Below are 23,720 nucleotides of genomic sequence, written 5' to 3'. Positions count from 1 at the left end.
AGGAACCAAGAATAATGCAAGATAGCCTTCTCCAAATTTCTCAAAGAACACTATACAGAAGATGAAGATTTCATCCAAAAATGTTTTTTTGGCAACAAAAAAGCATTGAATTCCAAGCAGTAAAAATAACCCAATAGTAGCATCACATCAGAGAAATGGTGGGTTGTCTTTTATTGCATATATTCAAGCAGATGAAATAGCCATCTGTTGGAGAGACTATTAATTCCTGCACCAAGCCTAGAATCATGGATCCCGTTCCGGGATGCATGCGACTCTACAGAGAAGGGATTGGCAATGCCGTACCGACGCTAAAGACTTAAGTCAAGTAAGTCAAAGACCAAGCAGGAAACTGGAGTCAATGGGCTAAAAACTCTTTTAACTTTATCATTTTAAAATGAAACTCTATCAAGGGACTTTCCCCCCTGCCCCCCCTTACAATAAGGGATGGCAACTGAGTAACTTTAGGATGAGAATATATTAGTAAGCACAGTACACGTAACAGATTTAAATCTTACAGCTGTGTAGAACTGCAAATCTCATTATACTGACTATAGCAGAATATGCAAATTTTACATAGCAAACACTTAAGCAAATTGAAATCTAAAACATCTGGATGGTATCAGCTTGCCCTTGATGGTACCAGCATTAACAGAGCATCTGCATATCTGATGACTCACTCAACTTCTTTCAGGATGTATATTAAAATGTTACAGATACTGTTAGACCTGAAAATCACTATTAAAAATAATATTGACCACTAACTTATATACTAGGTGTCCATTTCTGGAGTTATATATTAATTATGGACATTTTCAGGTTGCTTCATTATAATAAAAGTTGATCTTTATACCTCTATCTATACATTTCACCCTGAATTTCAGTCTAAAGTAGAAGTGAAAATCAGCTGGCCAGCAGGAGGCGCACGCATGCCTGGTGGAATTGAGCTGAGCGACGGCTACAGAGAGCTCCACGTGCCACTTGTGCAGAGGTTGGTTGCTGCCGATTCAGTCGAACTGGTAGTGGCCCGGAGCAGCTGATAGCAAACCGGTACGGTGGCTCTTTTGGCCCGTCCACCCTCAATACCTGTTTTTACGGTAAAAGGCAAATTGCGCACATGCCCATACCGTGCGGTGCCTGTGCAAGCTGGTTGTTGCAGGGGTGGTGGATTGCGCACACTGCGTGATAGCAAACAGTAGTGATAGTAAGTGCAACCCACCTGTGGCATACATGCCATAGGTTCGCCATCACGGGACTGGAGCGTCCATTGCTGATTATAAATTCAGATAGGTCAGTGCAGATGTAAATATATATATTTTAATTATAAAATGGAGAATTAGCAAATCTACAGAAAAAGTTGATTACCTTGGTACCCAAGTGACTTGTCAGTCTTCGAGGAACAGAGTAATTACTATTAGAACTCATAACACTGGATGTTTCATGGTCCATCCGAGCAGTTGAACTCTGTAAGTTTAAGAAATAGGGTTATAAGTGGGTTAAAATATTAGCACAATGCAAATGTGGAACTTACTGTTACAGTAAATAAGAAGTCAATTCAGTAAATATTTCTTTATTTTTGTATATATATTTTACTGAACTATGATTAACAAGCATTATCAAGTAACAAAATAACATAAATCCAAGATGCATAGAGAAAAGATACATAGAAAATATTTTTAAAATCTATTTAAAAAATAAGTAAAGAAATATGTACTGTAGATGTACAATTTATCATAAACGTTATCACATTATAGACTGCCCTATTGCTTTTGAAATAAACTATAAAACCCATCCAAACCTGATTAGAAGCGGGTCCTGCTTTGAATGTTTTATTATTTTAATAATGCCTATGATTTTTTTTTGTAAATTAGCAATTGAACTGGATTTGTTAATCCATATCTTAATTGTTTAAGAGATTTTCAATGTTGGGCAATTATTATTTTATCTGCTTATATTAAATAGATAAATAAGCGTCTCATTTTTTTAGTGTGAGACGTAAATAAATGCAGTAAATCTACATCTGGGAATCATTTGATTGTTTATTTAATAGCAGTACTTAATTCTAAAGAAATGTTATGCCGTAAGGGCATACCTTTATCGAATGACTATCACAATTGAAATTGAGCCCACTTTTTGGACAACCTCACCAACAATTGAAAAAAAAAGTCTGATCTATGTGTGCCAATCTAAATGGAATCAAATGCCGGCAATGCATAATCTTATACTGCAGTTCTTTCACTGAAGCTCCTATCTTATTGTTTAGATTTTTATTTGATATGTTATAACAAGCCAGTATAGTATACAGGGGAGGGGAATTTCCCACTTATGCAAAAACAGGTTCTTTTGTAGGATTTCATTTTCAATTGACCGATTGATTAAATGCTGTCAGTTCAGTGTTGACTCTTAGCAACCAGATAGATTTTCTCCATCATTATCTGCCCCTAACTTGGTCTTTCAGATCTTCTAGCACTACACCTATCACCTTTATAAATGAATCCATCCCACCTTTTTATTGAATGAGTGGGAATAACATAGCTTCCAGATTGGCAAATATTCTGCAGTATAAGGTAGAACTAATGATTTCAAAGCTTTTCAGGAGTCACATGGATAGATGGAACCGGATATACGTGGAACAACAAGACCTAAATCCAAGACACACCATTATACAAGCTTACAGCAGGGAAATAGTAATCTTGATTTCTAAAAATAATTTATTAGCAGAGTAAAGGGGATGGCAGAGTTCTAAAATAGGGCTGATATTTTAAACAGAGTCTTCCAGAGGGGAGGGGGGAGCAGTATAAATGAAATAAAACCAAACAAAGAAATATTAAGGTGAAAATGCATCAATATCAGTAAATATCAGTTGCATAAATAAAAAGAAAAGAATCCATTAAATAGTAGGAGATATAGATTATAACGGCATCAAGCAAAGTAGTATGTGAGCTTTGCAACGGCACAGACAGGGGTGAAATTCAGCAGGTTCTGACAAGTTCTGGAGAACCGCTAGCGGAAATTTGGAGTAGTTTGGCGAACCAATAAATACCACCTTTGAGCTGGCCCCAGAGAGGGGTGGGAATGGGGATTTTGCAGTATCCTTCCCCTGCCACGCCCACCAAGCCACGCCCACAGAACCGGTAGTAAAAAAAATTGAATTTCACCACTGGGCACAGCTATTTTACATCACAAAAATAACTACAGATTTTGATGTCAAAAATATTTATTTATTTCCCAACTTTGTCATTTTTCTAAATAACTTAAGGCAGTGAACACACACAATACTTCTACCTTCTCCCTTTTTCCCTACAACAATAAACCTCTGAAGTGAGTTGGACTCAGAGAAAGTGACTCACACTCACAAACTCAACTCAGTGTCTCTTGGTTTCTAGCCTGGTGCCTTAACCACTAGACCAAACTGATTCTTATGATCAAATTTGCTTTGCAAATATGTTTTACATAACTTGGATTGACATGAAAAGGAATTGTACAATAGGCATCATACGTATATTGGAGTAGAATCTGTCAAAAGGCTCAATTCCAGCTGAATTGTCTGTAATCAATTCAATGGTGGGTTCTGGATCCCGTTCCAACTGGTACGGATGGAACAGGCCCGGTGTTGTCCACATGGACATGCACCGTGTGTGCACACACATGCGCAGTGCGCACATGCGTCTTACCATCCAGCGACACCTCTGCGAGCCTCCGCAGTGCTCCAGCTGCTCAGCAGAGTGTCATGCAGGCGCTGTACGCACTGTGCGCATAAATATCGAAGACTTTAAAGATAGGTAAGGAGCGCGGGCGGGCACTACGGAGCAGTGTACCGGAAAGGTATCCGGTGCTCCGGGCAGGCTCCGGTACGCCTGTACTGGGGCATACCTCCTGGAACCCACCACTGAATCAATTGTACTAGGACCAGGAAATCCCAAAGGTAGCAATCTGAAAAACATTTTGGAAGATGCAAGATATTGTTGTACTTTGCCAAGAAATTTATATGAATTTATCCATGAAATCACCAGTTGAACTTGAAGATGGCCTTACATACAATTTTACTATGAAACACACCAGTGGAAGATAATTAAAGGTATCCTCTTCCCCTTAAGAAGGACCCCATATTACTCTAGGGGTCCTCTTGAACTAGCGTAGTTTGCCATAGATAACTTAAAAAAGGAATAATTGTTCAAAGATTCCTTGAATAGAAGCTTTGATTTCTGACGGTCTAGGAAACTAAACACCTACCACTAGAAGAAGGGAGAAAACTACTATCTATTTCTATAATTCTCTGGATCTGAGTCGCTGAAGGCAGAACTAGTATTAATACCAAATATATAATAAAATTGAAGCAATCAAAGCTCAATTACAGAACATTAATATTCAGGAAAGAGTTAAAACACTATTTTTCCACAGAGCCTTCCAGGAATCGTTTTATTATGCTGTGGTTGAATTAGCTGATGATTATCTGGGAAATGATCATTGCATATGATGTTACAACAGATTATTTTGTTTTTATTGTGAGATTTTGTATGGTTTTGAATTATTGTATAGGATAAACAACCCAAAAGCTATGGATTTCTTTATTTTCAATAATCATAGACTATCCCCATTCCAAGACTCTGGGCAGAGTACAAAAAAGATGTATAAGAACAGAAGATATTAAAAGTTAAAGACAAAATATGCAAAGATGGAATGGCTATATTAAATCAACTATGACCAAATATGATTTCATTGATTTTTATGATTTCCAAATTTTTCATTGACTTGAGAAATATTAAGGAAGAAAGAGTGTTGCATATTTCTCCAGGAAAGCAGATTCTAGTTTAAGTGGTCACTACACAGAAGGCTTGTCATTTAACCGTGGTCTGTGGCCCGATCCTAGCCCACAGCTCATTCAGTACTGGGCTGCAGAAGTGGTGGGTAAGTGCATGTGTGCGCACAAAGCTGCATTTATGAAAATGGCGCACCCACACAAAACCATTCCTTTCCCTGAGCTGCCTTTGCCTGTCTGTCAAGCCAGAAAGATTGGCGACCACTGATCTAACTCAAGTTCTAAGCACTTCCTGCAAGGAGGATTCTCGACAGACCTTCTTCAGGTGACTGGACTGAATAATTTTGGGAAGGCAGTATCCCAGTATAACAGCATATATACTATATTGCCAAAAGTATTCGCTCACCTGCCTTTACTCGCATATGACCTTACTGTACGTGACATCCCATTCCTAATCCATAGGGTTCAATATGACGTTGGTCCACCCTTTGCAGTTATAACAGAAGAATACTTCTTCTGGGAAGGCTGTCCACAAGGTTTAGGAGTGTGTTTATGGGAATTTTTGACCATTCTTCCAGAAGCGCATTTGTGAGGTCACACACTGATGTTGGACGAGAAGGCCTGGCTCTCAGTCTCCATTCTAATTCATCCCAAAAGTGTTCTATTGGGTTGAGGTCAGGACTCTGTGCAGACCAATCAAGTTCATCCACACCAGATTCTGTTATCCATGTCTTTATGGACCTTGCTTTGTGCACTGGTGCACAATCATGTTGGAAGAGGAAGGGGCCAGCTCCAAACTGTTCCCACAAAGATGGGAGCATGGAATTGTCCAAAATGTCTTGGGATGCTGAAGCATTCAGAATTCCTTTCACTGAAACTAAGGGGCCAAGCCCAGCTCCTGAAAAACAACCCCACACCATAATCCCCCCTCCACCAAACTTTACACTTGGCACAATGCAGTCAGACAAGTACCGTTCTCCTGGCACCCACCAAACCCAGGCTCGTCCATCAGATTGCCAGATGGAGAAGCGCGATTCGTCACTCCACAGAATGCATCTCTACTGCTCTTGAGTCCAGGGGCAGCGTGCTTTACACCACTGCATCTGACGCTTTGCATTGCACATAGTGATGTATGGCTTGGATGCAGCTGCTCGGCCATGGAAAACCATTCCATCAAGCTCTCTGCGCACTATTCTTGAGCTAATCTGAAGGCCACATGACGTTTGAAGGTCTGTAGCGATTGACTCTGCAGAAAGTTGGCGACCTCTTTGACTATGCGCCTCAGCATCCACTGACCCCACTCCGTCGGTTTACGTGGCCTACCACTTCGTGGCTGAGTTGCTGTCATTCCCAAACACTTCCACGTTCTTATAATACAGCTGATAGTTGACTGGAACATTTAGGAGCGAGGAAATTTCACGATTGGATTTGTTGCACAGGTGGCATTCTATCATAGTTCCACGCTGGAATTCACTGAGCTCCTGAGAGCAACCCATTTTTTCACAAATGTTTGTAAAAACAGTCTGCATGTCTAAGTACTTGATTTTATCAATTCCTGTGGCCATGGAAGTGATTGGAATACCTGATTCTGATTATTTGGATGGGTGAGCGAATACTTTTGGCAATATAGTGTATTTCTCTGTTGATGATAACCAGCACTTTGAATAAAACTGAGAAACCTATGTTTAACCATTAGAGAGGCCACAAAATTGAGGCAGCATATTAGCTGTACAAATACTGAATTACTTTGTAGTGATATCACTTTTTCAGTAACTTTATTTTTGCTATCTGAACATTACTACTGCTCTGACTTACTTTTACATTTTTTAATTCAGTGGTTTTATCGCATCTCATTTTAAGCCACCTCATTTTTAATGTTATTTTCTATAAAAACGAACAAATAAAAAATAAAAATTCACACATTGAAATCTTGTTACTTAAAACATATTATGATGGTACTTTTCTTATTAAAAAGGAAATCTGTTTAATATTTTTTGCTGATTTGAGATACATTTAGGTTTCAGTACACAAATAATTTAAAAAAATGTAATAAAGCAACAACAACAACAAAGACCAATAGTGAGGTTATGTTATTTATAATATGTCCTCCTCACTTTTTTTTAAACTTTTAAATTAACTTTGCATTAGAATTTAGCAATGGATCTTTGTTGTTCCAAAAGAGCAGAGAGAAAAAAAATTAAAAATGCATTTTAGCTATATCTGGTAAATAATACTATTACATGTAATGTAATACATACATTATGTAGCATTACATAAAATCACCTCTCTCTATATACACAGAGAGTTTTATACAATTTTATAGATTTCTAAAAATTGATTTATGAAAATCAATTATAATAATTACAGTATATATATACTGTAATATATATTAATGTAGACGTTCCAAAGCATATTATACTCTTAAAAGCAAGATGCAGATATTAAATTAGATAATCCCTGCCATGTATATTGGTAGGGCTGGACTATATCCAAATTAATACTGTATAACACAGAACACATTTTTAAAAAATATATCCCCTTTCAACAATCCCCCAGAATGATATAATTATTTGGTTTACAAAATTCCACTTTTTGAGAAAAACAAATCTATTTCAAAATCATTCCACAATCGAAAATAATATTCCTTTGACTCACATATTCATATTACAAATGATGAGCCAAATTGAAAGATACATTTATTCCTTTTCCTTCCAATGTATGCATAACATCTCTTTGAACAAGAATTATACTATCACAATGTGAAATGTTAAAATATTTCAGTTTAGAAAAAAAAATCTTCTGTAGCAGATTAATGAGAGCTCATCTCTTCCAGTGGCACGCTAGCTTTCTGGTTTAACAAAAATGAAATAATTCATGCAGGTACAGTTGCTATTACAGAATTACTACCTCTAACCTACAAGACCACCACATTTTTAAGCACGATGTATAGCCTTACCTGGCTACTGCCAGCAGTTGCCACAATGATTTCAGCTGCTCCTTGACATTCATTTTGCCTTTCAGATTCATGCGAACTTGCACCATGCTTGCTTGGAGCTGTTCTCTGTTAATGCAAGAATTTCTGGCATTATGCATAGAGATCAAATATACTTCATCATGCAAAATCTTCTAAAAACTGAACAAATCAATGCAGTAGTTTTACATGCCACCAAAGTGCACTTTGCATTTTATAATCCCCAGTCTCAATAATTAGCACTCGAGACTGGCTGCCTAAGCAAAACTGCAGAATGAAAGTGAAGCATGTCCTCTGAGGATTATAGCTCTAGAAGACAAAGGATCTGCTGTGAGACACAAGACACCATCTTCCACCAGCTGTGCTCACATCACTTTCAGAAATGTAACAGAATTAGAACAAGCTGCTTTGTCACATGATCTACGCATTTACTGGAGGCTACAACTAAAGCAATAAATATAATACAAATAAATATTGTCATGAAAATGTACACAGAACTTCAGTTTAAAAAGCATTTTTTAATGCTTCAGTTATAGGATGACCTATATTGAAGCATCCATTTTAACAGCAAAGAATAAATTGTCCCTAGCTTAACTTCCAATTAGACATGCAAAACTATCAATTTTCCCCTGGAAAAAAACCTCACTAAATTTATAAATAAAGAGTTTATAGCTTCTTTATTTATAAAAGCAACATTATTTTTAAAAAAACCTGACTGAAATGTAGAATAGCATATAGAACCTATTACTGCTCAGAGCTATTTATGCATATTTTATGGGGACATCTCTATAATACAGGATTTTAAAAGCTCTCCAGCCCCAAGCATGCTAAGCAAATGATGCATGGACAATTCTTTCGATGTGTATGCCACATTGTCTTCCTGCTTACTCTCTTGTAATCCCATTCCCTCCAATGAAAATAAACACAACATTAATTCCCTTCTTGTTAATTGTCCCAGGGCTGGGGTGAGCATTCCAAGGAGTTTGGGAAAAAGGAAAAGCTGAAGTAAAATCCTAAGTGCAGTCATGGTCATGCGATATCTCACTCAATGATCAAATTGCTGATCCTGGTTGTGGTTGCTATGAAGGATCTTCTATCACAAATGATTCTCTCATGTTATGACCCTATTTCTAAAAGATTTTAGTAATCATTCCATCTCCTTTTAAACCTTATTTGCATCTATAAGATCACTTTTATGTTTATTCTTGAGTATTCCTGCAGGTTTTCCTGTAATTTCATCTATCTTCCTTTAAAGGTCTCTACTTTCCTTCCCCAACTCCCTTTTTTGTTATTATTGCCATTTTCTTGTCTTATCTTGTTTCAAGTCTGTACTCATATATTCTGTAGGGAAAATGGTAGACCGACCACAGGTAAGTGAATTTTATCTTCTTTTGATGCAGGGATTTATTGGGGGTGGGGGGGTGGGGAAGAGAGAGAGAATGTATGCTTACTCCAATAGTTACACCTTATTTCCATGTCTTTGAATTGCCAATACTTTCTTAGATTTTAGTTAACCTTCTGTCCTTGGTTGCTGTTCCTGCCATGGAATGCAACTGTTCTCTTCACCTCATCCTAACTCCTAGTCATCTCAGATTTGGGTGACCTGGTTGCTGGTTGGCATTTTCCAAATTTTTTAGCCAAGTCTCTGGCTGAAGTTGCCATTGTGGAGTGTGTTTTGTGTGTGTGTGTGTGTGTGTGTGTGTGTGTGTGTGTGTGTGTGTTTGCAGTGTCTTGCTGGGAGGAAGGAAAGCTGCTGAGCTTGATAGTTGTTTCTAGCTCTTATTCTATTACTGGATTCTAACTTTTGCAGTTGTGTTGTTCTTCAGTGCCAGCAATCATCAACCAAATGCTGTATCCTTTCTCTGGCCCATTAAGTATAACCACCAGAGGTGGTATTTCACCCAAACTGGTAGTGGAAATCGCGGTGGGCCCATGCACTGGCACCGGCTCTATGCTGCCCTATTCGGGCACATTTTCAAGCCAAAACGCATGGGTGTAAGGCTGAGTACATGTGCGGACGGGGCGAGTGCATGGACAGGGCGCGTGCAAGTGAAGCATTTGCGAACCAGAAGGGAAAGTAAATGAATACCATCCCAGATCACCACAGTAGTATTTTGTTCAGTCCAGTTTTAGTATTCCTGCCTTTTTCATAATTTCCCTTTCTTCCTCCCTGGTGAACAATAACCAGAATCTCCTCCCAAAACATCTGCTTCAAAAAAAAAAAAAAAAAAGTTTATCCTTGGATAAACCTGGAGCAGAAATGCAGTCCTGCTAATTTGGTTGCACCAAAATCTCACGAAAAAGTAAAAAGGAAGGAAAGGCTCACACTGACTGTTATGAGGTCCTTTGTCCACATACTTATCCATCCATCTTTTCTTATTTTGATAGATGCAGAAAGGTATTTAAATCTTTTCCTCTTTAAAATTTTGTGAATAATTCGTTTAGTTTTCATAATGTCTGTTCCTACAAACACCCAGGTTCTCCTCTTAAACTACTTATATTCTTATATAGGTCTTTTATTTTTACTGCATGTTACATAGGGTGAAAGCAAATATGCTCAGTTAATATTTCAACCTGTAGGGCAGTTCTGTTCACTTCTCCAACAACTCTGCAGCATACAGGGACTGCAAAAACAGGAATCACTGGATGATAGCAAAGAAGTTCTATTATCTATTAGATGCTTCCATCCAGTGACTACTAAAAAGTTTATACTTCATATAGTTGTTGTTGTGGCCCAGCAGGAGCCATTGGAGCTGCCGATAGACTCCGATAGCGAGGGACCCTATGAGTTGGCTCTGGAAGATGTGGAGGACCCTGGGCAGGGTTCAGACTCTGAGCAGGGATCAGAGAGGCTGGTTGGCCACCAGGAGGCGCCTGAGGCATGGAGCAGTGGTGAAGATCAAAGGGAGTTTGTCCAGGCAGAGAAGGGAGGAGAAACAGAGGCAGCAATTATGGAGACAGACTCATAAGAGATAAGCAAGCCCAGGTGGTTGTGGTTTGGCTCCTCCCAAGAGAATATATAAGAAGAGACTTTGGGAGGAGACCTTTTGCAGGACACAATCGTTTATACCAAGCTGGAGAAGCTCTTGTGTGTATTGTATCTCTTATCTGTGGGAGTCTAGGTTGCTGCCAACATCTTGTCTGTGAGTAATTACTGTGAATAAAGTGTGGCTAACAGTAAGCTTGTGTCGGCGTTACTCACCGGACGGAGGGGGGGCAGAACAGGTTGCCTTACTATTGTGTGGTTGGCAGCATGTTACAGCTCCTTTCTGAGGAACTCCAAGAACTGAACATGAAGAGTACAAAAACAAACATAGGCCTGATTGCTTTAAGGTAATTCAAGTGTAATTGGCTTTGAGGGCTTCCACATGCTGATACCTGAGTATTGTAGACATCTGATCTTCTTATGGGGATCTGCTTTTCTCTCTTCCTTCCCGCTCCTTTTCCTCCCTTCCCTTTTGTTCTTACTTTCTACTTCTTTTTTCCCTCCCTTTGGCTCTATTCTGGTGTATAAATTAGGTTAGGAATTACCACATACACAGCTTTAAGTCAAGCTGTTATCTACTCTTGAAGCGTATACACATTTGGACTTACATTTGAAGTGTATACACATTTGAACAGAAGATGGTACACGAGTCAACTGTGATTTAGTGTTGAATTTATCAAAGATAGTTACAGCTATCCTGGTGCTTTTAAAAACATCTCATTGCTGTTCTGCTTGGTTCATCATAAAAGAATATTCCTTACTGTTTAATAACATTGGTTTCTTCCAATACTAATATTTATTTTTTCTCTACTAAAATCAGACATTATCACTTATTATATTCTGCAGATAAAAGTTTTAAGAACCCAGGATTTCCCTGAATTTTAAACTGTAGTCAATAATGGATTCAGTAATTGTATGGAATTACAACTCCTATCCTTGGTAAAATCAGATTTATTGGGCCAAAAATAGTATACTTCCTTTTAAAATTATTTTTCTAATAAATATCTTACTACTATCATCCCAAAATGATAAACCTAACACCACTCATATAATGCTGTTATTCCTTCTCATTTTTGTTCTTTTCCTAGGTAGAATCTAGAACTACTAAAACAAAATGGGTCCTTCATTTTTAAAGCAGACAATACCTGGTTTCAAAGAAATGAAATGCCATGAAAGTTTTACTGTTGTCTATTAATTTTAATCTATGGAGCCCAAAAATATAACTTTAAAAGGAATGACTTCTACATAGAAGTACAATTCTTTGTGCAAAATTTTACAATGAAATCTCAACAATTATAAACTTGTGTACTTCCTGCCCGTAATATATTGTAAGTATTTATTTATTACATTTATTACTCGACAAATAACTCTCCGCAGTGGGAGTTCACTAGCAGGTTCTACCGGAAAATCCACAACCCTGAGGAATAATTCAGAGCCAAGCCATGTATGGCCTTAAAAATAAAATCAGGATTTTAAACTGTTGTTAATACAGGGCATGGAGCATTAGCTGGAAGCTACATATATCTGCTGTACTAGTCATCAACTAAGTGTTGATATTGGTGATTTTTAAAAATATCCAGAATGAGATATGCATTCTGGCCTAATTACTACAACTGGGACGTCTGTATGTTGTTTTAAGTCAGAGGCAACTTTTTAATATTGATGCTATTGATGCTTTATGTGATTGATCATGCTATTAGTTGCACTTTATATAACATATTAAAGAAAAAATAGGACACACACATTTTAAATAAATATCTTGTATGATTGAAACAATATAATACTGGTATGCAAAACATTTCAAACCCAAAACAGATTTCAATTGTTTATCTTTTGAGCTCAAAACAAATGTTTAAAAAGTCTGATATGGGGCAGTTTTGCACTTAGAACATTTTTAAGATAGACAAAACAATATCAGTTCAAATTCAAAACTGGATTATTTTGAGCTCAAGATGAGGCATTTTGACACCATCATAATTCAATATGACTCAGCTGCAGTTTAGCCAGAGCTAAAAGACCAGCATAGGTTACTAATTATTTCTATTGAACATGCTCAAAATTCTGTTAATTCTGATTATTTGTTTTAATTCCATTGATGTCTGAATAAACAGCAAAAAAAACTAACACTAACCTCTGGCTCAGCAACCTGGGATTGCAATAGCTGTCTTATACGCAGAATATCTTTCTCAATTTGTTGAATTCTAGCTACTCGCACCTGAAACAATATGAAGTTTAAGAACTATTACTTATTATTTCCACTTTAAAAATTAGATATGAAACTGACAATGTAAAAGTTTCCTACGGTGTAAAGCTTGACTCAGAATATTTATTAATTAAATTTGTTTGCTACCTATCTTGCTTTGAAGTGAATATATTACTATATATAGAAAGGAAGATAATTCTGAATTAAGACAATCTTCCAGACAACCAGGAGGGCAAGAGAGGAGGAAAAACACCTCCATTAGGAAAACACCTTTTAAAAATTAGATCAATGTTCAAATGTTCTCTTCCTACGATATAACTTAAGGTCTCTTATTACCAGCTAAAACTAATCCTACAAATGTTTTTCCCCAAAAAGGACAGAAATATGACAAGAATTAAATAACATGTCATTGAATTGTAACTGCTGATTAAAACTGTCCATAAAATTAATTGATATAACATAAATCATTCTCTACCATAAGGTCCTTCTAGCAGAAACAGGAATGAGGAAAATGTGTTGAAGATAAACAAGCAGTGCTTGATCTGTAATGGAGCCTGCCCATTATGGAGGCAAGTGATGACAACTGTTAAGTGAGACAGCTTTGCTTAATGACCCCTTTTTTTCCAAAAGTTTCCAAGATTTTTGCTGCCTGTCTGATTCCCTTGAAAACTCAGCCTCTGCTGTCCTTTGGTGCCCACATTTGTGCTTTAGATTTTTTTTTTAAGAGATGAACTTTTTCTCCAGCACCTCAAGGCAAACAAAGTGCAGGAAGCTTTTCTTTGCTTCCTTGCTTCCTTTCCTCTACTTTTCAGCTTGGCAGTGACTCATCAAGGTACGTAACGTACAGATTTTGTCACCTTCTTTCCAGGTATGCAGTAAATTTAGCAAATTAAATGATTAATGGATCAGGATTGGAGGACAAAGATGAAGAGTTCAGTTTCAGCACCTAGCTGGAGGTGTGTGTGTGTGTGTGTGTGTGTGTGTGTGTGTGTGTGTGTGTAAAGATCAGAAAATCTGTCCCTTCATTTCTTGATAAAAACAACCATTTGCTGAAGGACTACAGGGGCATATTGCGAAATAAAGATATATTAGATTATAGAACAGCCATAACATCCTTAATCTTTATTAGGTCTTCTTGGAGTTTTTCTTGTTAGCTAAATAATAACAATATGTACTACATATTAGATTAGTTCAGATCTTAAGTTCATCTGCAGTCCTTTTATTGTCCAATGTTCTTTTACAATCCATGTGAAGCAAACTACTGGTGATTCAAAAATATCCTTAAAATGACCTGTTTCAAATTGTCTAAGATTAAGTCATTCATTTTTTTCCCTGAGCATAGGAATCTGCTTAGAATCATTTGGCAGATGAGTCTAATAATATCCTCCTTTATTTTTTATTGCTGAAAGATTTCTGATACTACATTGTGTAGTATCTATACTATTTTATATTTGAGTCTATAATGCCTTTTCATTAGTTAAAAACAACTGACCTCAACTCTTATCACACCTTTTAGATACAGGATAATAAAATTCAGGATCCTTTTTGAGACTTCACCTTTCCCCAAAAGAGAAGGACTCATGTTCACTCTGACTATAGATTCCATAGACTCATTTTTGGGTCAATCCTGTCATTCTTCCGTATGAAAAAAATTAAGCAAGTAAACTAAGAAATCCAGTGGCTCCTTGATCTCTCTTACTGTACATATGTCTCCTGGTTTATCCCTCTTTGGTAAGAAGAGTGAGAAAAGGAATTGAAAGGAACAGACAGACAAAAGCACTAAGCAGAGAAAGATGGTGAAACTTTGGAAGCAGATGCATAAAGAAAAATAAGCAATGTATTTTACTTTTCTTTGAGTGAAACTGTGCAGTCAGTTCATACTATGTCAATATTGTGTTACATTATATTCAATACCACTGTTTCTATTCTCAGTTGTTTTAAGGATAATTGTTAGGTTTACTGCATAATTATTAAACATATCATTTGAAAACAAAGGCACTTTCTCAAGCAGCTTTAAATACACAAAAAACAGGTACATCTTTGAATTGTTGCTAAATTGTTAGTGAATTGATGTGGAGAAGAGATTACCTGTGCTCTCTTCTCCATGTCCTGACATGTACCAAGTTGTTCTTCCATGGCAGCTCTGATCTGTCTTGCCTCATATTCCAATTGCCTTCTATTCATGTCAGTCTGCAATGAAAACTAAAAACATAGGAAATACAATAATCCCAATTAAGAATAATGCTAATCTGAAGATAAACTGAAGAAATTTAATGTGAGTCTAATGTTTATAAAAGTTAAAGTTAATTAATGTCATTTTTCCAATATGACACACAGATACAGAGAAAGACTGAGAAAAATCTATAAACATATGAAGAGTTTTTTTTTAAAAAAGTATTCCCAATATATTTCTGTAGACTTTAGTCTTGTGCTAAAAAAATCTGAAACAATGACATATTTCAACTGGTATATTTTGATTTAAATAATACTTTTATGTGTGTATAGCTATTACCACTTACATTTTCAGTAAGAGGAAGACTATCTATCCTTTTAGTCAAATTCTGAAGCTGAGCATAATACCAGTCTTTTTCTTTTTCTTCCTTTTCAAGCTCAGCAAGCAAAAGAGACCTAGAGATGAAGAAACAAGTATTTATCATTTATTATTCTACATTAGCTAATATATAGCAGGTAATACTTATACAAGTGAATCATTTTTCATTTTCATAAGCATCCATGAGCTTCTCTAAGATGAGCCAGTGAGGTTCATAGTGCAGAATACAGATTTAAATGTAGCCTCACTTCAATCCAGATCCAATATTCTATCACTTTTCCTTACCCCATTCTCAACTGAATCTTGCCTCATCTTGTACTACCTTGATTTGAGGTTCTCTTGATAGTGCTGTAGATTTATTTGGATTGATACATTCTGATTTGTTACCTTAACAATATCAAATATGTAGTTAGGGAATACAAATTTGAAAATTAGAAAAGGCTACCTTAAATTTTACATTTTCATACTGTCTTTTTATCTACAGCAGGGGTGTCAAACTCGATTTCATTGATGGCCGCATCAGGGTTGTGTCTAACCATGAGGGGCAGGGGTGAGTGTGGCCAGGGTGGCCGTGGCCAGCTTGATGTCACTCGTGTTGAGGGGCCCTGTGGTGGCCCAAGCACTCTGTCAGCAAAAATGGGCTCTTGAACTCCATTTCAGCTGCAATGGCTGCAGGCAACCCTCTGCCAGTGAAAATGGAGTTCGGGAGGGCCACACGTGGTCTTCCAAGCTCCTTTTTCTCTGGCAGAGGCTCTGTGGGCTGGTCCTTTGCTCTTTCCAGGGCAGCCCTGTGGGCCAGATCTAAGCACCCCAGGCCTTGAGTTTGACACCCCCGATCTACAGTTTAATAACTTGTTATCTTTCAAGTGGAAGATAAAAGATGTTTCACAGCTGCTCAGAATTTCAACAGTACATAATATTCATACTTATTCAGCATGTGAAAAATCCAGAAAATGCCTACATTGACTCTGCTGGTGTGTCATTTCCCACCCCACCCCACCCCGGACAAAAGCCCTCTGGATTTCCTCTCTTCCAACCTCTCCTTTTCTCCAGAACCTCTGGAAATCACCCCAAAGCCTTAATCTTGCAGGCTTCTGGAGCCTCAGAAAATTGTGTAAGAATGCTTCCTCAATTTTCAGACACCAAAGGACTGTCATAGATTTGCTATTACTGGCACAGAAGCACAATTAGCTCCGCATCAAATTCACAGCATCCAACTTAGATGAACTCTATTTATACGAGAAGCTTCATTAACATAACTTGAAACATACATTTTCAAACTTGGGAAAATTATAAATAAGATTTCTTCAACATGCCAGACAAATATAAATATTTTTGTGTGGTCTACCCATTCCGGAGGAAGGAAGGAAGGAAGGGAGGGAGGGAGGGAGGGAGGGAGGGGGGGTACAACTAATTTAAAGTTTCAGATTGATATAAAACATATATCTGAAATTTAAAATTACCTTTCTTTCTCTAGTTCTTCTAGATAACCAGTGCTTTCTCTACTTCCATTCATAAAACCTCTTCTGGGAAATGATCCCATGGGAACAGGGCTGCATTCACCTGATCGACTGGAAACTGATCCTTCTCTGCTTCCGTATGAACGCATGGATATCTTTGGCCTTAGCTTCACTCCAGGGAAGTTATTGCTATCCAAATTCAGTTCTGAGCAGAAACAAAGAAAACTATTGAGTTAACAAGAAAAAAGTCTTATATGATTTTTTAAAATTATGCCATTCCCTGTTCAGGTAAGCAATGTTACTCAAAAGGCAGAAAAAGAATATAGGTAGTTCTTGACTCACAAACATAATTGAGCATGCCCATTATGGTAGGAAATTGTGACAGCCATTAGGTTAAGAGCCCACATGATCTTGTCACTCACAAGCCCTCATTCCTGCTTTCCTAATGTGATTGTTAAACAAATGCATGGGTTATTAATCGGAGGTGCCTCATGAACCTCAGAAGGAGATCCTAGAAAGCGCATAGGCCCTGCCCAAGATCACTCAAGGCCTCCACCAACCCCTGGGGCATCCTGTGCTCTGCTACTTGCTCAATGGGGTCCCCACAGGCCTTGGGCCTGCTTTCCATCCACTGGGCCCCACTCTCTTCCTCATCCCGCATGAACCAATGAGCATTTACCTTTCAATGATCTCTGGAGCTTGGGTTAGAAAAGGAGGACAGGCCACTCCACTGCTGGGCTGTGTGGCACAATGAAATGGCAACATTATTTTACTGCCCACAATTCAATGCAGAATGCAGCTGCAAAATGCTGTGGAAAACTATTCCATTGTTGAACTACACAACATGATCCTGAAACACCCGCCAGTTTCCGGGTGGCCACAATTCAATGCAACTACTCGGAAAATGGCAGTCTCCACAAGGATTTTACCAAGCAACAAATCAATGGAGTGGTCTGTTCTCCTTTCTTAACCGCTCTTCAGATCTTTGAAAGATAAATAAGAAGGGGGTGGGGGCCCAAGGTCTGCAAAGATGCGGGAGATAGGCAAGGGAACACTGCAGTGTGCATGAGGTTGGCTGTAAGGGTGAACAACTATGGGGGAGGGCTGGCATCTATAACTTTGGGACTGATTTGTAAAGTAGTTTTTGGGGATCTGCTATTAACAGTCGCTAAGCAACCGGTCATACTTTGAGGATTACCTGTAAGAAATAAACAACAACAAACCCTCAAGGAATGCAGTAAGAGAAAATAAAAGGAATACTGCTAAATCTAGTTTGCCCCAGCATTATCTTTCTATGCCTTCCTGTCTTTGAAAACAATCCTACCATTTCCAGGCACTGGCGAAGTTATACACTGCTTTTTTTCTTTAAACACTTCAATATTCATCTTTCTCTCAACCATTCTGTAATTTGAACACACATTTTTTCATTCAGCACCATTCTTGCCCCTCTTTTTTATTCTTTTATTATTTCTTTCTAGGTACCCATTTGTATTGCAAATATTCTTAACAAGAATTCATTCCCCACACAGACACCTTTCTTCACACTACCACTACCCTTCTTTGCAATTCTTTTTATTCTTTTTTATAAGCTTTGACAGATTATTGAAACAGAAATCACATAAGAACACTGTAAAGATAATATTACCACTACCTTTTTTACTAGTATTTTTATCTCTTAAAATTTCTCCAACCATTTCTCCGTCTTTAGTAAATATTCTATCAAAATATATCAATTTATCTATTTGTTCCAGTTTGTTAGTAGTTTGGTGAATTTTTCCTCCAAATATAAAGATAAAAGTAGGCAATAAATCTTATACCTGAAAATAAGACCCACCCTGAAAACAAACCCTAACCTGATTTTTTGGGGGTAGGCTTAATATAAGTCCTACCCCGAAAATAAGCCCAGGGGAAAGGGCATGGCCAGCACAAGTGGCAGCAATTGAGGGGGCCCCCATTGATGTCAGGCAGCAGCCAAAGCCTGCTGGCCCTTGGCACAGTGCAAATACCAATAAGTCTGAGCCTGGTGGCAGAGGCGGGGAGAGAAGACAGGTGATCCAGACGTGCTGTGTGGCTGCCTGACTCAGAGGAGGCTCATGATAGCAGGTAGAGGCAGAGGAATGGGGTAGGCAGGTGATACTGATGCCCCATGCAGATGTTTGCTCAGCACAGCCATAGGCAAGCCAAGAGATGGTGGGACAGAGTGAGCAGTGTGTTGGGATTGCCTTTGCCTGGCTCTGCTGTGCACTTTTCACCCAGAGGGAGATGAAGCTTTGTCTGCTTGCAAAGGGGATGCTTTGAAACGGAGCTAATCGTTCTGTTTCAAAGCATCCCCTTTGCAAGCAGACAAAGCTTTATTTCCCTCTGGGTGAAAAGTGTTTGGGCAGCTACCACCAGCCCTGGTCTCTCCATCCCACTGTCTGCTTGCCCTCGACCTCAATTGAGGCCAAGATCTCAGCATGCCCTGGCCTCCCCTGCCCTGCCAGGAGAGTGAAGAGTCCCTGTGAGGCTAGCAGCAGCATGGGCAGCCATTTGGTAGCCAGCACGGCACCTGCCACAGCTGAAAAGTATCCCAGCAGCACCTGGGCCAACAGGAAGGGTGGATGCCGGCCAGGGGTTGCCAAGAGCTTGGCCCATTGCAGCTGCAGGCAAGCAGACAGTGGGACGGAGAGGGCAGGGCCCGCAGTAGCTGTGCTCCCACTCCCTTCGCCCCCCCTGCACTCACTGCCTCCTGTCCTTAAAAAAAAAGAGACCTCCCTGAAAATAAACCTGCGTGCTTATTTTCAAGCCCCAAAGAAAATAAGACTGGGTCTTATTTTTGGGAAATATGGCAATACTTCCTAAAGACATAATATTTTCCTACTAAATTAAAATTAGTGTCAATTAGAATTAGAATTATTCAGCTCTTTTCCCTTCTACTAAATAGTATTTTATTAGGAATCTCACAAAAGATTGTGAAAAATGTTTTCAAGTTGCAAGAATGGGAATCTATTCAGTATTAAATATTACTATGTCTAAACACATAAACTTTGTAAGTATGAAAGTGAAATTGGCAGTGTTTTCATATTTGAGTGATAATTTGAGAAACTTTTTTTTGGGGGGGGGGAATATATCTCTGGCTCACAATGTTCACCCTGGCAGAAAGAATTCATGGAAAATATTTGCTTTGCTAACTGGTGTAGCCTTCTTCCATTTACCTTTAAGACGTTCCAGCAAATCAATCTGACCAGATGAAGCCATTGCTTCATCTTCAATACTTCCTTGCAATTGCTTCAATACCTCCTGGAATATAAGGAATGGTATTATTTTAAAAAATTAAGCAAGAATGAAATATAAAGGTTACTATTTTGTAGTGTACCCACTTTCAAATACATCTTTTGAATTAGGTAAGAGCATGTACAGAATTATTTTATTTAGAATGCGGAATTAGATAATTGAAAATGCTGCACATCTTTAATTCCCAATAGCTATTATTTATTTTTAAGAACAGATTGATATTTTTTTCAAGAAATGTATATATGATATCTTAATACTTTTACAACTTGTAGTGTGTACATTAGAATAAGCATTATGCTTTTAGAATGAAAACAGATGAATTTGTGTGCATTTCAATAAAAAATATTATGAAATTCTATTGATGTGTTAAAATTAAAATCATTGTACTCAATTGCTAATTAAAATATAATAGAAAAAGCAGACAGTAATGGGAGCGCTTAGATTTGGAATTAGATTTGGATTTTAACTTGATGTTTTAATTTATGACATGAACACATGTCTCCTTCAAGTCTATGTTAACATATGATAACAGGACTTCAAGATGGCCAGCTATTCGACTCCCCTCACCAAACTTTGCTTTTAGTTAACATTTTGATTATGTTGTAGGATGTTGAAGGCACTGAGCATAACCTTTTTTGGTGCTTTTAAAAATATTTAAAAATATGAATTCATAAAATTCTTCATTCTGTTTTGTCCACATAAGATGCAGCTATCAATCAACAGTCCATGTATCACAGACCATTCAATTCCTATGGGTACCTTGATTTCAGAAAAGATGTTTCAAAAAAGCACAGCTGCTTTGTGATCAAAAGCTATTTTGGCACCTTTATGAAGAGGCAGCCCTACACACATCCCTAAATGATGCACTATTAGTAAGTAAAAGTAAGCTGTGATAATATACTGCGTATTGACATACATTTTAATTTCTTTATATAAGCACTGTGTTCTCTTCCGGTTATGCATATGATTAGCAGATTTAAAGTCCAAAGCACATATTTCAAATCTGATGTCTCATTCCTGATGCTGAACACCTGGTCATTTAAGTAGGGAAACAATGGGATCATTTCAAAAAATTAATTACATCCATGCAATAATTTTTATATAAAGTTTGCTTGGCTATTAATATTTATCTCATGTGGATACCCAGTATTATCTTCTATTGAAACAGCGTTTTGCTGCCAATATTTCAAATCTGGAAATTTGGGGTGAAATTGCTTAATAAATGGTTCAAGTAAGACAAGAGTATATCCTGTTAACTCTTGCAGACCAGAAATAAAAATTCAGAAAATCACCACAGAACTAAGCAGTGATTTTAAAAAACCCTAATTTTTTCTTGTTACAGAGCAAAGCTTATGGTTCAATACTACATGACTAAGAAATGTGGGATATGTTTGTCTTTCAGTTACCAAACCACCTTCTGCCTTCTTTTCAACTTCAGAATAAAGAAAGGTGAGATGGAGATTATAGTGTAGTTATAATAGGTCCTTATATCGATTGCTCAGTCCTTATTTCTGTGTTTTTAAAATTAGAAGGGTTATGTTAAATGAGTACTTGAAACTCTAAGGAAGCAAGGAATGGCAGGCAAAATCAAGAATGACAGATGCCCCTGATAAAGAGAAGGGCAGAAAAATTGACTCTGAGTAGTTTCTGTCACTTCCGCTGGCTGAATTCCTCCTCCCCATCACCTCGCCATCCATATGGATACAAATGGTGTGTCTGTGACAACCAAAACCAAAGTTAGGCAATCTATTGTCAATTGGAGGAGGATACTTAGAAAAATTGGGGAAGGGCAAGGTCTAGTTTTATTGGAACAGTAAGATTTGACAGTTATATCATGAAATTAAGTGGGTCTGGGATTTTCTAGACTAAGTTTTGGATGTCTCTTTTCTATGCTTGTTGTGCCTAATTTAGGGCCTTATAATTTGATTTATATGTGCTTCCTATCTTAATTTCAGCAACGGAAACAGGAAGGGATGATTAACCATAAAGGCACAAAGGATGCATTAAGTCCTGAACCCAGTGGTTGCTCACTCCGTATATGCACCCAGATCATTCTATATTTTCTGGAAGAGTTGTCAGGACTATTAAACAGCCCTTAACACTTTTGATAAACTCAGATTTCTATGTAGATAGGGCAATAAATTGTTCTGCTAAAGATTCATCCTCTTAGTCTGAAAATGAGGGCAAGTTTGAAGGTGAGAAAGTTTGAAAGTTCACTACAATCTTTATATGAAGTGCATCAGTCAAGAGTTTCTTTACACTTTTCTGTATGCAGAATATAACTTCATTATGAGCAGTTATTTGCCTTTCACATCACTGTGAATGCAATCACTGAGGTCTCTTGGAAATTATAGTTATATTCAGCTAATGTCATCATGCAGTATGCGTGACAAAATATTACTACAGTGAGCCAAAAAGCAGGCCAGCCCATGAGTTTAATCAAAATGCTTTCTATTATATTTTTGCATTATGGTGCCTTATATTTGAAAACTTACTACAGTTCAGCATCCAATAGAAAAACAAAGCAATATTTGTCTATTGTAAAAGATATTAAAAGGTAGAATTGAAGTGTAACTTTACAAAGTCAGTACCTCCAACTCAGTGGCTTCTGAATACCAAGAGAGAGAAAATCCTCAGTGCCCAGAAATATTTTTGCCATGGAACTTTCTTAGTGCATTGTGCAACTATATGAGAAGGCATACAGACAGACAACTTCCCTTAGACTCTTGCGTTTTTTAAAGCCCTGTTGATAACTTCCTAACTTGAGTACCTAATCCATTTAAGCATCGGCTTCCCAGCACTAACAGCAACTAAGGAGGGAAGTTCGGGGAGAATTTGGCAGGGGCATACCTACATAAAATAACTAAAGAAATATGTTGTCATTCTCTGTTCTCGGTAGTATTTCAAATGGTTAATGCTGAAAGACAGACTGTGAGATACTATGACTTAATCAATTTCTGAGAGTTTGGAGCCTGACCAGAATATAAATTGGCCAGGGAGGTCTTCATTTAAACTATAGAGGTCTTGTTTGTAGCTCACCCAACCACATGGAATCCAGAGGAACCCTTGATATGAGTGAAGGGGGTGGTGACATTTGGGTACTAGGGTACTGATATTGATAGGTCAACATCATTAGCTACCAGGTGATGTTAAAGTTGCTTCAAATTATTGCATGTGTCTGGGGGTATTGTTCTATATAATAGGCAATACATTCATTCCACTCACTTCAAAGTTTTCTAATCTGTTTATGCATATTTAAGTAGGGCATAAATACACTTTTATACATAGTACTGCATGAATAAAAAAACACTCCATGCTAAGTAGTTGCATTTAATTTACCCTAGTGTAAATTAGCAAGACTATCCATAACTTACTGTTCCAGGAATATGATTTTAAAAACCAGCAGAAAAAGCAGACATGCCTTCATAAAAATTAAGGCTCTTGGTGCTCTCTGACCTTGGCTGTTTTCTTGCAGGCGTTTTATTAGCAAACTAGGTAACATCATCAGTGCTAGCAGGAA

At 37.7% G+C, this 23,720-nt stretch overlaps 1 protein-coding gene across 6 annotated transcripts in view; it reads right to left on the bottom strand.

Moving 5' to 3' along the window:
• APC (APC regulator of Wnt signaling pathway) overlaps positions 1–23,720 on the bottom strand; it is an 85,322-nt gene that overhangs the window by 21,953 nt on the left and 39,649 nt on the right. For 3 of the 6 annotated variants that reach the window (XM_087715806.1, XM_087715808.1, XM_087715807.1), the window contains exons 4-10: positions 20,122–20,206; positions 16,931–17,132; positions 15,436–15,544; positions 15,005–15,118; positions 12,845–12,928; positions 7,713–7,817; positions 1,363–1,461 (exon numbers count right to left, since the gene is read on the bottom strand). In XM_087715806.1, coding sequence (XP_087571932.1) covers positions 1,363–1,461; positions 7,713–7,817; positions 12,845–12,928; positions 15,005–15,118; positions 15,436–15,544; positions 16,931–17,132; positions 20,122–20,206 — 798 coding nt within the window. The remainder of the gene's footprint in view (positions 1–1,362; positions 1,462–7,712; positions 7,818–12,844; positions 12,929–15,004; positions 15,119–15,435; positions 15,545–16,930; positions 17,133–20,121; positions 20,207–23,720) is intronic. The other 3 variants (XM_087715809.1, XM_087715810.1, XM_087715811.1) reach the window with 3 other exon arrangements.

The sequence above is a fragment of the Thamnophis sirtalis genome, unplaced genomic scaffold (assembly GCF_051295495.1).
Source record: "Thamnophis sirtalis isolate CommonGarterSnake01/CBP01778 unplaced genomic scaffold, rThaSir2_p1.2 scaffold_5, whole genome shotgun sequence".
Classification (NCBI taxonomy): Eukaryota; Metazoa; Chordata; class Lepidosauria; order Squamata; family Natricidae; genus Thamnophis; species Thamnophis sirtalis.
Note: the sequence above shows the minus strand (reverse complement) of the source record. Positions and strands in the feature narration are given on the sequence as shown.